The 17805-nt window shown below is 47.3% G+C and overlaps 1 protein-coding gene across 1 annotated transcript in view; it reads right to left on the reverse strand.

Annotated features, from left to right (window-relative positions):
- ATP6V0A4 (ATPase H+ transporting V0 subunit a4) overlaps positions 1-17805 on the reverse strand; it is a 29960-nt gene extending 12155 nt beyond the window's left edge. The window contains exons 1-14 of the mRNA XM_054187943.1: positions 17364-17805; positions 15256-15466; positions 14742-14820; positions 13650-13744; positions 12498-12623; positions 11420-11514; positions 10266-10392; positions 9584-9666; positions 5165-5258; positions 3475-3687; positions 2907-3057; positions 1995-2134; positions 1528-1685; positions 951-1044 (exon numbers count right to left, since the gene is read on the reverse strand). Coding sequence (XP_054043918.1) covers positions 951-1044; positions 1528-1685; positions 1995-2134; positions 2907-3057; positions 3475-3687; positions 5165-5258; positions 9584-9666; positions 10266-10392; positions 11420-11514; positions 12498-12623; positions 13650-13744; positions 14742-14820; positions 15256-15372 — 1572 coding nt within the window. The 5' untranslated portion in view covers positions 15373-15466; positions 17364-17805. The remainder of the gene's footprint in view (positions 1-950; positions 1045-1527; positions 1686-1994; positions 2135-2906; positions 3058-3474; positions 3688-5164; positions 5259-9583; positions 9667-10265; positions 10393-11419; positions 11515-12497; positions 12624-13649; positions 13745-14741; positions 14821-15255; positions 15467-17363) is intronic.

Genomic DNA, 17805 nt, shown 5'->3' on the forward strand with positions numbered 1-17805 from the left:
AGATGTACCTCAGCCATCCTGCCAGGACTTGCAACATGCAAAGACCCATCCGTCGTTCTGGGCAGATGACGGGGATAATTTCCACAGAGAGTGCCATGTGGGGGCTGGTGCTTTCCAGTCCACCCCTCCCCTGCCAGCACTTGTCCAGCCGTTCCTCCCACCCAGCCAGGGCTCCCAGCCTCTTGAGCAGGCAGCAGCCAGGGTGGAAGAGGAACTAACTTGGGTTAACTTCAATTAGGGACGTGTCGGGGCAACGTACAGAAAATTCAGCTGAACTGGACTGCCTATGTCCTGGGCAGAGCTTTAGAGACGGGTTTGTGAAAAACTTACTACGAGGTCAATCTCTCTGCAAACCAGGGGAAGCCAGCGTTTCTTTGTGTGATGAGCTGAAATGAGAGCGCATCCAGCAGGACAGAGGTTAATTGGCTGATAGGAAGATTGAAACAGGAAAGCTTGATGTTAACAACTACATTTCAATATGTGATAAAGAGAGAATGGCAAGAAAAGGGAAATAGGACACAGAGAAGAAAATGTGGGTAAGTTAACTAATACTGGCTTTTACTTCACACTCCATGTGATAAATAGACTGCGTGGACATCAGGACTTTGCCTCCAAACTTGTGAGTTAGCTCTAGAATGGGTTAAGTGCTCAAGTAAGGAAACTGAGTCCAGGAGACTGGTGACAGAGCGGAGACTGCAGCACAAGGCCACTCTCCAGCAAAATCGAAGTTCCTTCGCGATTACCATTTTGCTGCTGCCTGTGCAAAACTGTCAGCAGTATATATCCTTGATTGCCAAAGAAAAGCATCACAACGACTATGTAAAGAACAGGCAAAGAGCAAGAAGTGGAAAGCACGGCTTCAGGAGAGAGAGCAGGGAGCTACTGATGTGCCTGGTACGTAGAAACAGGATTGAAATACAAATTATCTTAGAGCAATTTAATTTAATTACCGGATCTATTCCAAATGGATATGGATTTCCAGAGTAGACTCCTGGGACTGCCGGATCCAACTGCAGCACCGTATTGTCCAGAAGCACATCCTTACTACAAGAGAAAAGGGAAATTACCTTTGCAGCTTTATCTCACCATATAAGCCTACAGTATATTTATGTGAGAGGTGCTGAGGATCACCTCATGGTATCCGTCACCAACTCCAGCCCTTCTGTGAACTGTTATCCTGCGCTTGTGTGCACACGCATGCATGTGTGTGCATGTGTGTGTAAATGGCTCTTGCACAATGATAGTCTCCATCACAATGGTAATTCTCCATACATTAGTCCCAGACACCTGCAGATTTTTATGCACATCAGTGCCTGAAGAAACAGGCGTGTTGCCGGGGACTCTGCATTTCCATTTCAATAGTGAGTTCATCTGCGCGTGTCAGACAAAACCTCTGATTCATTCATGACTGCATCCACAGCGGGGAGTTCTTCCCTTCCCCACACAGACAGTCACCGTGTCTTTCTTTCAAAGCCTAGGTGCTCCATTCAGTGTGTTTCCACTTGTTTCCCACATTTAGCCACTTACTTCCAAGTGTGATTTTTAAACATGGGGATGATATGCCAGGAAGAGCCAAAGATGTTGAATGATTTGGAGAAGCAGTCGTTGTAGATGAAGCCAGTGTACATGGAGAATATGCCCATGAGCAGGATCAGGTAGCGCCCGCTGAAAAAGGTGTTCCAGATCTGCAGGGGTAGAAGGCGGTGCCAGTGACCAAAGTACCTGCAGTCCCATCAAGTGGTGGGCCTCAGCCAACAGGAGACATGATTGTACTAATCTATGTATATACAATTATTCAAAGGAATAATTCTGGGTCCCTTGGGCCCATCCACGTCTCTGTGTAGAAGTAGGCAGAATTACTTGCCAAATCTCTGCCTCACGAGCATCTTTGAAGGATACACACAGCCTTTGGGAGGCTGGATGCCCCCTTTATAAAATGGGGATGATGAACCTTTTCCTATACTGACAGGGTGTACCAGCTCTCTGGTACTTACCTCATTCGTGCTTTTCTGGGCCAGAAGGCTCTTCTCATTAACGACCATCCAGAGTGCAAAGCCCAGCATGACAGCGCCATGGCCACAATCCCCAAACATCACCGCAAACAAGAAAGGGAAGGTAATGATGGTGTACGGAGCTGCAGGAAGGAAAGGACAACAAGCTCAGCTGCCCCTGAACAAAAAGGCCTCAGCAGAGAAGCAGTCCACCTCAATGGACCATTCCTCACAGCTGCTGCCCATAAAGGCCTCCACAATCTGACTGCCTCACCAGGCAGTCAGATCTAGCGCAGAACTAGATTTATGATCAGAAAGATTGGCCAATTGTATGATCTTCATCTTCCTTGCATTTTTAGCCTTAATTTCCTGTGTCACCATAATAAACACCATGGGTAGACAATTGCATTCTGTTTTACAACAGAATAATGTGCTTGAAGTTTACTATCATGTTTCTCAGTCTTTTCAGCCTCAACAATCTAAGTTCATCTGATCCTTTCCCGTGGGCCCCCAATTCTAGGTTTATTCTCATTGGTCTCTTTGAGATTCTCTACCATCGTTTCACACTTTTCATGGGTCCTTTTGGCCTTTTTTTGCCTCAGCAAGATGAACTCAACTTACATGTGTCTTGTGAGCTTAGGTCTATTCCACAGAGCTGCTACCTCACCATTTGTTCCTCATCCTGTATTTGTGTACTTCACTATTCCTGCCACAGTCAACCACCGAAGACCAATGGCCAAATTCTTTGCCTGAGAAAATCCATGCTTATGCCCCAAACAGTATCAATTTTTACCAGCAGAAAATATGGTTCAGATTCTCAATCAGCAATGAGGGCATATTTTAGGATAGCGACGGAGCTCGAAGGCTTTACTTTGGCTCTAGCAATCCAGGTGCAGGTAGCTGAGTGTTTCTCACCTGGGTTCATCTCCCTGTAGTTGCCCACACCGTATGCATCCACGATGTTCTGAAATCCAGCTGTGAACTTGTTGGTCCTGTTGAAGGTGGGTGGTGCCATCCTGGTGTGTATGGCAGTGAGGATTGGGGAGATAGTAGAGCCACTGCGCTCCTGCAAACCCAGCGACAAGGATGGACACAGTCAGGGTGGCTAGCAGAGAAGAATCTGTCCCACAGCACCACGGTTTGCATCCAAACATGCACAGGCAGCAACGTGAAAGCTCGGCTCAAGAGTGTTATATCTCAACTCTTTTTCTAATATCCTGATTTTTCCATTTTCTGTACTATTGATTTGTTCAGGGAAAGCTGCCAGTACTGCTGACTCGTGGGTCGATCACAAATCTGCTAAGATTTAATGCTGACCTTAAACTCCCTGAGGCCAAGTGATCATGCGACAACCTCAACTTTAATTAAAACAGAAAAGGCAGCCCAGCATTACGGTAACAGACAGAATTCTGAACATATGCTCAACATATAAACAATGCAGTCTGGGTGGGAGCTTCAGGGACCCAAAATGTTGGTCTCTTACCATTCCCTGATGGAGGGCTTTTTTTATCCGGCCAGCGTCAGCCACTGGGAACCAGATCTCTGCAATGACGCACTGCTGAGTGACGTCGATGTTACAGCAATTCAGGATGTGGTAGATGGCCTTGATTTTCTTCACTTTGATCCCCCAGGACCACAGGTTGGCTGCTGCCTCACGCAGCAGTCGCTGGCGGTGGGACTCAGTTTGGGTTATCACCTGTAAGCACAGCACAGGCAACGCTCGAGACAGGAAGGCGTAGGTGGCATGATCTACTCAGCAGTTACTTGGGGAAGGCAGGTCAAAGAGGGCTGTGGAAAGGCAGCAATTCATATGAATGAGTGGGACACCCTGGAGGGCAGCGTGTGCAGGTCTGGACACAGGAGCCCTTGACATCAGCTGCTGTTCACTAAGGACTCTCCCTGCATGGCCACAACTCTCTGTAAGTGTAGAGGAGACCATTGGGAGTTACTGAGCTGTGGAATCGGCTCCTTACCCAGTTTTTTACAGACTGGTCACATTTCACTATGCACTCCCACCCTTCCATCTCCTGTAGGCAGCTCTGTGCCACAAACTTGGGGCACATCACATCCATGAGCACGCCTGCACTGCTAGAGCTTCAGCTCATGGCCCTGGTGGGACATCCATGCATCATGTAGCCACCACAGTGCTGCTGCATAAATGAGTGATGGAGGTAACATGTTAGGAAGACAACCTGTGTGGCCTACAGGCGCTGAAGAAGTCTAGCTGCCCACAATGCTCAGGGGTGAAAGTCAGTTTGGAAGCAGACTTGCGTGCAGCCTTCGCAGTCACAGACATCCACAGAGAGGGTGACAGTAGGATGTCCTTCACCAGATGGGCCACCTCAGGCAAACAGGGGATCCATTCCCTCCTGCCTCGGGACACACTGTCATGTGTGACAATACAAAGGTCACTGGCAGGAGTCCCTCCAACAGGTGTGAAGTCCTTATACAGTATATGGATATACAAGCCACTGAGCATGTATAGCAGCTGAACTTGTAATTTTCAGTCATGACTTAACTGTTGGAGTAGAGGTTGGACACTTGTACCTCTACAACAGCAGTCTTGGCTTTCCATTGCTAGTGTGAAAAGCACCCCAAGATTTCTTTGATAAATAAAACCTAATTTAAATATAAAAGAAATCTTTAGAGTCCTCTCCGACCCTAGTATAGTTGTACTACAGTTGTGACTGAACAACTTTGTGAGCTGCTGAGGGAAAAACCATGCTGTAAGAGCCAGATGAAACCATTTGGGACAATGTGCCATTTGGTTACAATAGCTGTAGCCTGCTCATGACCTTAGATCCTACCCTGTAGCCTCATACCCATCTAGGTATGGGGCTACAGGGTGGGATCTAGTAGCCCAGGTGGTCTGAACATCTGACCTCTGCATGGCCAACAGCAACAAGTAGTTTTTGAGCCCCTCATGTGGGAGGCTGTCCCCCAGCAGCTCCTGCGGGGTGTAACTGGGCAGAGCATGAGCACTGGCTTCTGCAGCCGGCAGGGGGATGGCTCCTGGGCTGGTGGCTTCATCCCCAGCCCTTGGCCAGCGCTGCACAGTCAGGTCCCAAAACAAGGCTGGGATCTGGCCATAGCCACAGGGTTTCAGACAGGACAAATATCTGGGCAAGTCGCACTTGCAGGGTTCAGACCCGAGTAAAGACGCTGCCACTTACTGTGTTTAAATCCTCAATCCTTGTGTTGACTCCATCAAGCATTTCTCGGCGCTCGGTGGCAGACTCTGGACAGGGATAGACCGTGGCACGAAATCTAGCCTCAGTAAGAGAAAAGTGAGAAACACCATTTATTCAACTGACTTCTTCCTCCTCTGGACTCTTCTCAGCTCAAAGTCAGGGAAACTGGACTTTATTCCTCACCCAGTAGATACTCTTCTTGCACACTACAAAGTTGCTCCTGCTCTCCCAGAAAGGTCCAAAAAGGTACATTTATCTCTTAATGAGAAAAAGGATCCCTTTTCCTGTTCTAGCTGAAAAAACACTCCCTGTCTTAGGTACTACAAGGTACATGACACTATACAGTGGTCAGCACTAATATGTAGGCACTTCCCTTATGCCCACAAGCTGCTTGAACTGCAAAGCACCACAAAAAACAAAAAACCACCCTGGCAAAGGCAGCCCCTTTAAAGCAGCAGCCGACAGATGTCCCTCTTGCACTGAGGCTGGAAAAATACCGTGTCCCTGTCTCTGCACTACCCTCTCGCAGGCACTGGGGGAAGGCATCAGCTGAGCTACTGCTGCACAGCAAGCAAACACCCTTCGTGCGGGCAGGCTGTGTAAGAAAATAACCCTGTAAAAAAAAAAAAAAAAAAAAAACAAACCACATCAACCGACTGTGTTTCCAGGATAAAACAAAAGGAGGATGGCCGTACAGCCGGCTCCTGGTACACCTGTTTGGCTAGACAACTTGGGAGCAAGGGAAGGATGGGTGAAGTATTTTAAATACCTGAAAATGGCATCTGTTGTGTCAGTTTACATGTGGCCAGGCCAGTATACATGCTTTTATAAGCTTACCCCCAAGGATGTATTTGGGAGATTCACGTGCTTTGTTTAATGTGGTATAATAAGGACTAATGTGGGCTTCTAATATGTGAGTGAAGGTCTTGTCTCCATGTAGGTGTTGTATACTTCTCCATGACCTTCTCCACTGTGGTGTTGTAAAGCCACGATATGAACCCAGAACAGTCAACTAGAAAGAAATGTGTTGCATACCTCTCTGAAAAGTGTACAGCTGCCTGTCCTGCCAGCAAAACAAGTCCCTGAGTACACTTCATGCACGAAGAGCAGGCACGAGGAGTTCCCACTGGGACCTTGCAGATCACAAGGTGCGCTTCTGCAAGGCTCTGCGCCTGCAAGCTTTAACTGAGCTGAGGTGCTGCAGCAACTAAAATAGCAGAGATCCCTCCATTTTTCCCTACTTGTTTTGTTCAGTGGCGTCTAGTGCTTGTGCCAGCCCTGCCACTCCAAGGGCATTATAAATGTTGTCCTTCAGTATTGCCCCAACGGGTCTGCAGGAAGAGATCACTCGTCTTCAGAGAGTGGAGATCTTCCACCACCTTCCACAACCAGAACCACCACCTAAGGCAGCACACTTCCACCGTCCTGCAGTGGCATTACGTTGAGTTAGGGTTGCTGAAGGGCTGCCTTTCTGCACGTGAGATGAATTAAAAGAAGATGTAACAGGGTCATAGGGGTCTGTCCCTGTTTAAGAGACAAAACCGTGCATGCTCTGTGTACAGATAAGCGTCATGTTCTGGCTTTGTCTGAGCACAGAATACATCACCACCTGCTCTCCAAAATCAGTTCCAGCACACACACAAGTGAGGACAATTGCAAATTGAACCAAACACGCAGCAGTTTCCTAGAGATCAGCCCAGAGCTGTGTGTAATGACAGCACGCGCTCCTCAGCTAAACTTCCCTTTCCAGAATTCAATCTCTCCTCACTCAACACCTGGTATTCGTTTCCAAAGGTTATTCACCCTGCCTAATTATTTCCATCTCCTTATTCTTCACAGCTCTTAGTTCATCTTTAATAAGGATTTTTAATCAAACTTGAAAGCTTATTCCTCCGTGCTGTACAGTTCCCCCGTTTCCAATAACGTTATTGCAGCAGTGTTGCTTTGATCTTTTAACAGCCATTTTGCATACTGAGTATCAGCTTTGCCCTAATGGCACAGACATCTCTGAAAGCTCCAGGAGAATTCAGCAGGGAATCCTTACATTGATAAACCCAGTTTAGTATTCACATTAGCACCGAGGCAGCCGCAAGAAAAGGAGAAAAAGAAAAATTCTTACATTTTCCTCCTCCCTGCTCCCTCTACACCTTTCACTAATAAATTTGTGCATGGACTTAATGCTCATGAAATTGGCAGACTAATGTTACCAATTAGAGTCAAGCAGGGACTACAAGCGTAACCTGAGGCACACTGCTCTGCAAACAAATCTTAGCCTGCCTTGCAGGAGACTGCCTTATACCAGTCCCATGATTTTTGCAGGATATTTACTTGTCATGAGTGATGACTTAGCACTAAGCAGAAATGTCCTGCTGGGGCTGGAATGACACCGCCATCTGCTTCAGGCATAGTTAACCCTGCCTTAAAGATGGACCAGACCACAATGTTTTGACCTGCGTATCAGAGATAGCTGATGGTCCACAGAGCACTAAAGGAGAGTCATGGGATTAATACATTAAAAAACTGCCACTCAGCAAAACATCCGTATATATGTGCATATTAACAAGCAAAAAATTCGAAAGGGAAGAAGAAAAGGCATAAAGGACAATTTCAAGTGCAGCCTGATTAGCTGGCAATAAACTGTGGATTTGTCTTAGGTGGGTATGTTTTCCTTCAGTTACAAGAGGCTGAGCGAGACCAGTCTAAGTTTCTTTCTACGAACCTACCACCACATACATGCCACCAGCTCATGACAACTTTGCACTTCATGGCCCACCCTGCAAGGATCTGCTCATACTTCCAGAGCTGCCCGGCCGGCCCCACGGACGGCGTCGGCTCCCGGCACACTCCTGGCCGCACTCTGCTGCAGAAGATCGTGTCTCCGGTTTGGAAGATTCTGGGTTCAATCAATAACAAAAATGCTGACAGGCATCGTATTGCCTGTTATTTTACTCCCACCCACTCCGGTAAAAAAATTTATTGGGCTTTTGATTGCAGGGAATTTAAAATGCTGCAGGGGGAAAAAAAAATTTAAAATCCTCCAAAATGAAGCGCCTGTAGCACTCTGTGGGCAGCTCCAGCCAACTCTAAATGTATGGCCTGGCAGCTTGCAAGGGCACCGGCGCAGGGGCGAATGCAATGATGGGAAGCGTTCACCACCAGCATCTGCCCATGAGTGCAGAAGAGGAGAAGGGTAAGGAACAGCATCTAAAAAGCAGGCAAAGAAATGGGACATAAACATGAAATTGTAATCCAGAAAGAGAAGGAGACTCGCCAAAAGCTCAAAGACCACTGGCAGCAGGAGACTGATGCTGCACAGTGGCGATGGCAAAACTCCCTCCATGTCTGAGGTTCAGGATCAGAAATCAGTGACTGACGCTAGGGAGTATTCCCCAAGCTGTCCATCCTCCCGTGGCTGCTTTATAGAGAGAGATGCCCACCTCAGGAGGGCTGAATTGCTCTCAGGATGAGCATTGCCCTCCACTGCCTATAGAAGGCATCTTGGAGGGCCCCATTTTGAGCGCAGGAATTGCTCATTGTCCCCAGGGGTCTGTCGCATCATGGAACTCAAGTCAGTTCTCCCGTCTGGATGAACTGGCCTTCCTGCTTTTATTCTGATTAAAGGCAGGATGTAAGGAAAGACCTGCCCTGAGTGCACGTGTCGGGTAAGAGCGACGGCTCACCCCCTCCCCGCGACCTTCCGTAGCCTGCAGGCGCTTGGCTGGCCCTGCTTGGCTGAGGGGCTGTACCTGAAATGGATTTGGTGACAGCAGACAGATCCCCTCGTCAAATCTGATTTTACACTGCAACAAAGCCCATCGGTCATCAGTGTTATGAAAGAGTAACAAAATATTCGACCTGAATTATCTTTTCAAGATGCCTAAGAGGGTGGAAACAAGTCAGGCTGTATGAAGCTTTCATTTCTCTTCTGGGCTCTGTCTCTGATTACACAGATATTGCCCAAAGGCCTTGGGAAAGGGCTGAATAAACTACAGCATCATATTTTTACACTGAAATGCAGGAAGGCTTGAGAGCAGTTTGGGGATTACCCTGCTCTGAGTGCCCAAGTTTGGGCCCCTGGTTTTCAGGGGAAATGCAGAGTGTTTCTTAAAAATGAGTCCCCTTTCAGATGTCCCAAGTTAAAATCCTAGCAACTGAAGCTCCCAAGATCTTTAAGTCGCTTTGGAAAATTTAGGAGCTCGATTTCCAGGTGCCCAGGCGACGGATATCTTTCATGATTAAGAGCAGCAGAGCTGAGGAGCAGAAGGGAGCTCCGTAGCAGAGATGACAGCAAAGGCATGGAGATCTAATCTCCAGCTCCAAATTCAGCCAGCCCAGGCTGACAGGTAAACACCTCCACAGGAGTCACTGAGTCACTGTGGCTTGCCCACCAGCCTGCCTTACCCGTCACAAATCTTCTTGATTTTTTGTTTAAGCTGCTCCCCTTGATAGAAGATAATGAACACGTTCTTCTTCACCTCTTCTCTCTGCAACACAATTCAAGCAGAATTTAAAGCACCCAGAGGAAAAGAGTTCAGTGTGGAAAAGGTGGTGTTTTTCTTTCAGCAGCCTCTTCACTGGGTTGTTCTTTTCCCCCAGCCCCAGTTTTCCAGCAGTAATGTTTTCCCTAGATGCTGCTTCAGGGACCAGGCACAGGTGGCAGCTCTGAGTTATGGCAGAAGGAGCAATACGGACTGGAGAAGTAGGGGACAGGAGGTCCACTGGGACACAGGGCTCACCCCAGAGACACCAAGGGGAATCAACACTCCATGGCCAGCCCCAGGTGAGGACAGGCACAGTCCACCTCCCCGCTGGTCCCCGTAACACGGTCAGCCTGCTAGGGCTCACAGGCACCTTAACCAGGAAGGACAAAGAAGCCACCTCGATAATGGCAAAAAGGGAAAGCAATGTCAAAGGAACTTCTCCCATCCTCAGAATTTCATACCTTTCTTCTACAGGCTGCCTGCAGACACCCAGCTCTGGTGAGGCAGCCGGTGCTGCAGCACGGCCAGGGCACCAGTTTGGTTTCCACAGGTCACAGACATGCACAAGGAGCAGAATGAAGCAAAAACAGGTCGGTACCTACCGTCACAGGGTCCTCCATGGGGGTGTCCATTTCAGTGTACCTCAGGTAGATGTTTCCTCTGCAGGCTCGCCACAGTAAACGCTCAAAGGGTATCATCCTTTCCCTTTTTATTACCCCTGCTGTGAATCTGAGCAGAGTTAAAAGATAAATAAATTACAAGCCCATTTTAAGTCTTTTAGGACCTGTAACACACATGATTTCACAATCTCTTGTTTTCCATGATAGCAAGGGCTCTGCTGCCACTGTAGGCGCTTCTAGGAAAGACCTTTTTGCTCAAGCCTCAATCTATTGACTTCATCCTGTTGTTCTTTCTTTAAAACATTGTAAGTCCTCCCAAGATCAATAGAAAAAGGATAAGAGACAATTCTGACTAGAAAAGGTGGAACGGAGATATGCTTAAAGTCACACGAACAGATTGCGCCCGAATGACAGAGGTAGTGGTTTTGCAGTAGTAGTTTATCTTTACTCCCTCCTGTTTTCCTTTTCCCAGAAAGCATCAGACTGTGACATGCTGGTATACACCCACCAAGACAAGCCCTCTGCAGGCATATGCTTTCCTCATACAAAAGTTGAACAGGACTTCAGAAATACAAGCGCGAGCAGCTAAAACCACCAGTCTAGAAGAACACCAACAGCTAGTTTAACCACACCTAGCTGATGTAAACACAAAAGTTGTTTGAGTCTATGCTGGCTGCTTAATTACCATCAGTGTTATGCTCAGTGGTGTTTCCATCCCCCTAACTCTCAACTTTAGTGCCCCTTTCTGTTGGAGACAAAGCCCAGTGCAAGCAATCCCATGGCTTTTTGCTGTGGTTAGACATCCATCCCTGAGGACCAGTTGGTAGCCAGCTGCCTGAGTCCAGAAGCCACAGGTAAGTTGTTGTAAGATAACATTTTTCAATCAACACCTACTAAAGGCTTACTGATATTGGTGGACTGGAAGTAAAAGTCCATTTGTCCCATTGACCCATAACCTGACCATGGTTTTGATGATAACTTCAGAGGATGGTCACTCTTTCGCCTTCATTATGCAACTGTGCTGAGTAGGCTGGTGAGAAACCTCTGCTAAGAAGCTGAAGGAAGTGTGCCAGTGTCACAGCAATGCAGTGCAGGTGGGAAGCCTGGCTAAGTTGGAGGCCATCACCAATACACACCCCAGCTTGGCAGCTGCAGCGGCAGGAGTGCTTCTCAGCTCCAGCAGTCCAGATGTGTCTTCACTGAAGAAATCATCTGGCAGATTGGTCTCTGCCTGGAAAACATTAGTTTTAAAAACTATTCAGCATTGCCAGTTTGAAAAATATTTTCACATTTTTCTCCTGACATTTTTTCCCCCAAGGTAGCTTTCCAAAGACATTGAGACTGAAAGTTCTGGAACAAAATAAAGGTAAACTATATCTTAGCCACTGAAAAGCTTAAATGCCATTTTCAAAGAAGTTTGGGAACCTAGTTCTTGAGACCCACTGACTCATGGAGTGATGCAGGCTCCAAAGTGATTGAGGTGCTTTCGCAAACATATCTGTCATGATTTAATCCCAGCCAGCAACTAGGACCACGCAGCCACTCACCCACTTCCCTCAGTTGGGATGGGGAGAGCATCGAACAGTAAAAGTGAGAAAAAACTTATGGGTTGAGATAAAGGCAGTTTAATAAGTAAAGCAAAAGCTGTGCACGCAAGCAAAGCAAAACAAGGAATTCATTCACTACTTCCCATCGTCAGGCAAGTGTTCAGCCATCTCCAGGAAAGCCGGGCTCCATCATGCGTAATGGTTACTTGGGAAGACCAACGCCATCACTCCGAACGTCTCTCCCTTCCTTCTTCTTCCCCCAGCTTTATATACACCATGATGTCACATGGTATGGGATATCCCTTTGGTCAGTTGGGGTTAGCTGTCCCAACTGTGTCCCCTCCCAACTTCTTGTGCACCCCCAGCCCACTCGCTGGTGGGGCAGTGTGAGGTGCAGAAAAGGGCTTGATGGCTCAGCAACAACCAAACCCACCAGTGCGCTATTGACACTATTCCCCATCCCAAATCCAAAACACAGCACTATACCAGCTGCCAGTAAGAAAGTCAACTCTATCCCAGCTGAAACCATGACAATATCTTACTGGCTTGCAATATAGACTGCTGGGTTTTGATTAAAAATCAATAACAGCAACACACACCAAATGAAAGCATCAGTATTTTTAGGAAGGTTCCACATCTCTGTTAGAAGAGCAAGGAAGCCTCTCACCTCAAAGAAGTCCTGGGTTTTCTTCAGCAGATGTTTGAGCTCTGTCAGCTCGAGGAAGTTCTGCTTCAGTGTTTGCTGGTTCTGGTTGGCTTCCAGCAGCTCAGCTTCAAGTTTCTCCAGCACCGTCTGTTTAGGGTCCAAGCACATCCAGAAAAACTCTGAAGCAGACCAATGGCCCTTTACCAAGCTGATACCAAATCTCAAACAATAGATGGTTGGTTTTTTTCAAGGGGGTATATAGAAATATTCAATGAATGTGTCAATTAACACTGAGTTTGTAGGAAGATATTAATCAATGCTAACACTTCATTTTCCCATTGCCACAATCCCTACTGGGTGCTTTGTCCTCTTTTGGCATTAGAAACAGAATTTAGCTGACTGAAGCACAGGCAGGTAAGCGGGTGCCTACTGTATGTGCCTCAGTTTCTGTGTTTCCCCAAAGGACATCTCAGAGCCCAGATGGACTGGCCGTCGGTCTACTAACTACAAAAAGAGCCTACAGCAAGGCCATCAGCTTAGGTTCATTAGCCATAGGCCAAAAATTAGGTGAGGATGTAGGCCCAGGAACACACCACAGAACCACCTTGTCTTGAAGTTGAAGGCCTTGGGAAACACGATTTGCCTTCCTGGTCACCTACATGTGCAACATTTAAAAATGACCCAGTTGGTAAACTTAGCTTCCAGCCGGGCTAAAATAAAGCAATCCCCGCACATCACAAAGCAAGGCACAAATACTGGTGTCAGGCCACAATATTACTATATCACAACCTACTCCCACCAGGACAGACAGACCTGGGTTTTCTATGCAGTGAAGCTGGTTGTAACATCAGTTCTCCCGATTTATCACCAAAAAACTTCTTATTCTCACCTACAGGATGATGAGGAGGGGGTTCTGTGGGAGTGATATGTTGGATCAGAGCTTTCACAGGGGATGGTAAAAAGACTGGGCTCCTTTAGGAACATTCAACAAGACCAGCCTTAACCTAACTGCGGAGACAGCAACTGGGGGAGCACCTCCGCAGGCAGGGAGAGCCGTGCCAGCCTCAGTTACTGGGTCCTTCTTTGCAGGGGAGGGCTCTATTGAGCATGTTACCCAGACACCCCAGTGCACATCCCCTTCCCTCTCTCCTTGGTCCTCTCCAAATTCTGTACCTCCATATCAATCATTTCCCGAGGCAGGGGGGTCTCTGGGTACTTTTCTAATTTGACTATCTCAACATTGTCTTCCATCTCATTTTCCAGAAAACCTGCAAGGAAAGCACACAGACGTCTTGATACAGGGTCATCCCTGTTGCATCATCCTGGTCACCAGCTGCTGGTAAAACCCCTGCCAGGACATTTGACACCAAGGCGTGACAAGGGGCAATGATATACAAGAGCTGTCATAGAATCATAGAATGGTTTGGGTTGAAAAGGACCTTAAAGATCATTGAGTTCCAACCCCCCTGCCATGGGCAGGGATACCTCCTACTCAACCAGGTTACTCAAAGCCCCATCCAACCTGGTCTTCAATACCTCTAGGGATGGGGCATCCACAACTTCTCTGTGCGACATGTTCCAGTGCCTCAGCCAGTACACATACACAACCATCAAGAAATGAACATCTAGCAGTCTCCTTTCTCAGTGAGGATGCTGTTTCTCTTCAAGTTGTGGTCGCCGCTCCCACCACCATTCCCTGGACAGCCCTCAGCCCTCACACTGGTGGCATGGCACCTCCTTGCTTGGGGCAGTGAACAAGGCACGCAGCAAGCTCAGGTTTCACTCCTCCACTCTAGCAATGTCAAGTGCTTTCACAGTGCTATGGTGGGCACTGGCGTCACGGTGGGGCAAGTGCAGAGCTCACAGAACACATGTCCATGGGGCACAAGGCGCCACGAACTCTGCAGCTCGGGTTTTAAGGATTTAAGCTCTTGGCCACAGTAAGCATAGGCCAATGGCTGGCACATGGGGGTAAGAGTCAGGCTATCTGGATTAGCCTCCAGATTTATCTTGTGATTTTATATAAGCTAATTAACCTCCTTTCAGTTCAGTTAACCATTTTCAAAACAGGAGCAACAATTTATTGCCTGTATGGGGCAAAGCAGTAATTAGCTGATGCATGCAAAACACTTCCAGGGGCTCAGATGAAAACATCACCATTTTGCCACTAATTCTGCTCCACCGTGTGAGAACACTTAACAAAGAAATAAATCCCACACCACCAGTTGGCAGGAAGCCAATTGCATTTGACAAGCGTTTACTTACGCAGGATCCTCTCCAAGGATTCACACCTTCTCACTTCATTCACAAACTTTCTCTGGAAGCTGTTCACATTCACATTCAGCTAAAAAACAGGAGGGAAAACAAGCCTGGGGCTGGAGGCTGCATGCTGCCGTGCTCATTTTTAGCATCAGCAGAGAACGAACACCTTCGGTGCAAATGACCAACACCTATGCATCTTACAGTCTCCTAGAGGCAGGGTAAGACTGTGGGTTTCCTTAGGGACAATGACATCGTGGCCTTTACCAGGTTCATTTCCACCCAGCCTTGCTGTGACAACATGGAGAGACCCTCCGCCCAGCACTAGTTGGGGACTCAGGAACAGGTTGGGCCTCAGCATGGTGGCTGGCTTTCAGATCAGCTTTGGGGAAGTCCTGCTCTCTCCATGGGCTTTTTGACCACCCTGCAGGTGGACCTTCCCCAAGTGCTTTGGGGAAAGGACAAGAACACCCCAGGGCACGTCTCCCGCAGCTCAGCATGCCAGCTGGGCACTACTCACATCTCTGAACTGGACCAGACCCAGCTCCCCGAGCTCGGCCACGCAGCAGTAGGCAGCCTCCACCTGCAGGAAGAGCTGCATCAGGTTCATCTCCTCGCTCCGGAAGACCGAGGCCATTTTCCTGCCCTTCTCTGACCTGGGTGTCCGTGTGGGCCCTGGTGGCAGCAGCACAGTCTTCCTTGCCCAAGGAGGTGTCAGAAGGTTCCGAGCACTGTGGGAACATTGGGATCACTGAGTCAATGTGCTAGAAGCTAACCCAGCGCTGCCCATCATGTCCTTCAAAAGGGTTTCTTCACCTCCTAAAAGCCTCCTCAGACCCATGTGAGGTTGTATCCCACCAGCACAATGATGGATGCTAAGGTATGTATGTGACACAGAGAAAAAGGGGAGCCACCGGGCCCCTAGGATGGATGATGAGCAAATACACTGCCCTGTGTATTTGGGTTTTGGATGCTGAGCCTGTGAAGGACTCCATTTCTCTTTGTCTTACACAACACAGAGAAGAAAAATCATTAATTTCACCTTGCAATTAGGTGGGTTAAAGAGGCATGACTGGTTTCTATCACTGTCATTGGCAGTGTGAACACAACATTGCAAACACATCTGGAGTGTGTTATATGGGGATGGGGAGGACTATTTTATTTAAATTAAAGCAAACTTTCAGATTTAAAGGCATTTTCTCCCCATAAAGGAATGTTTTTGAAACCAGATACGTGAAATATCATGCATTTCATAGAAGTTCCTTCTGTCTATATGCTGCTTATTATTTATGGTGAGTAACCTGAACATACAAATTGCCTTTAGTTGTTCTTGCAGAAACTTAACTGATCTGCATGCACAAACACAGTAATTAGTACTTCCCAGAGAAAAACATGCAAGTAGATACACTTCTTGAATGCATTTAATTTTGTAGTAAGCCTATAAGTAGCATAATAAAATCCCTTTATATCCTCACTTCTACTTGCTGAGCGGGATGGGAAGTCAATTGTCCTTAATCCTCTCTCTGTCCATGAAACTTGTCTTGCAACACTTTTTTTAAAATGTGGATTCTAATAATTTCCCTTGGAACATATGAAAGATTTATCTTAAATGTGAGAGAAATACTTTACAAGATATTAAAGGTTTGTTTAACATGAGCACTGTAGTCACTTGTTTGTATTTGCTCAATTGTCTTGTGAGTTTTCCTTGTCTTACTCTCTACCCATTTAGTACCGATTCACTAAATGATTTAAGATGTTGAAAATACAATATATCATAACTAGTAGCTTGTTAAAATAAAACACACCGTGTGCCAGCTCCAGTGGGCTGAGTAAGGACATAATCTTCCAGGTTGGTTGGACATTTTTCAGCAAACTATATTTTTCCCAGGAAGAAGACACAAAAACTGCAAGAATCCCCCACTACCCATGCAAGAAAGTAAAAAAAAAAAAAAATCCCTAGCTCTGATTTTCTAAAAGTTCACAAGATTTTCTAAAAGTTTAAAAGATCATCAGAACGTCCCGTCTTAAATTCTTTAGCCTGAAAAGTGTGAAGAGAGTGTAATTTAAAGCATTTTTTTATTTCTAAACCTGCAGTTAACTTCCATTAAAAATGTTAAAACCTTAGAATTAAAAGAACAAAACTCAAATGAAATATTTGGAAATATCTTAGTTAAACTGCTTCAAACCATCCAAACCCAGGGTTCTACTTTTCCTCGGTAATCAGTCAGTGAAAAACACCCAAGGCTCGCTTTCATTGTGATTTGGAACAAGAAAAAAAAAAAAAAAGAAAAAAGAAAAACAAAAAGAGAAACCTCTTTCCAGCCAGGAAACCCTCCCCAGTCCCGCTGGGAGGAAAGCAGAGCGTTCTCCCTTCATCCATTCCTGCAGTTACAGGAGGCTTTGCCCAAAGGCACCTGCTGCCAGACGTGCCTCTATGAACACCCCTTCCCCCCCCCCCCCCCCAATTTTTTGCTTTGGCAAAAGAGTAGTTAACTGCAAAACCGCCCACGCCATCCCCGCTCGCTGTTTCCCAGCAGCATCGCACTGCGTTAAAATTTCACCAGGTTTCGGGTGGGATAAATCCCGGTGCCGTTAAGTTGCTCCGGAGAAGGTGTTACTGGGGTTTACCTCTCAGCCAGCGCTCTCTTTTCCAGCAGACCCTCTCCCCGGGATCAGGCCGAGCTCTCCCCTCGGCTGTCCGGCCGGGAATCCCGTCAGGCGATGGCAGCGGGGCTGTGCCTTGGCATGGCTGCGGGCACGGCGCCGGGTGAGGAGGGAGGCCACCGAAGCGTCCCAGCCAGCTTGTCCTGTCTCACACCGGGCACAGCAAAACCTTTTCTTTTAAGGTCAGAACTGGTCCGGACCAGAGAAGGGAAACCCTTTCTGTCCCGAAACAACCCCCCGATGGTTTGGACCCAGCGCTTTCTGGCTCGGTCACCACCTCGGCGTCAGGTCTGTGACAAGAAGCACACTTGTTGAGACTAATAACAGATGGGGCACACCGGCTCACACCGCCCCGGTCACCCAAAAACGTGCAGGAACCTTTGAAACCTCCTGTACCCGGAGAGCT

The sequence above is a fragment of the Rissa tridactyla genome, chromosome 1 (genome assembly GCF_028500815.1).
Source record: "Rissa tridactyla isolate bRisTri1 chromosome 1, bRisTri1.patW.cur.20221130, whole genome shotgun sequence".
NCBI lineage: Eukaryota > Metazoa > Chordata > Aves > Charadriiformes > Laridae > Rissa > Rissa tridactyla.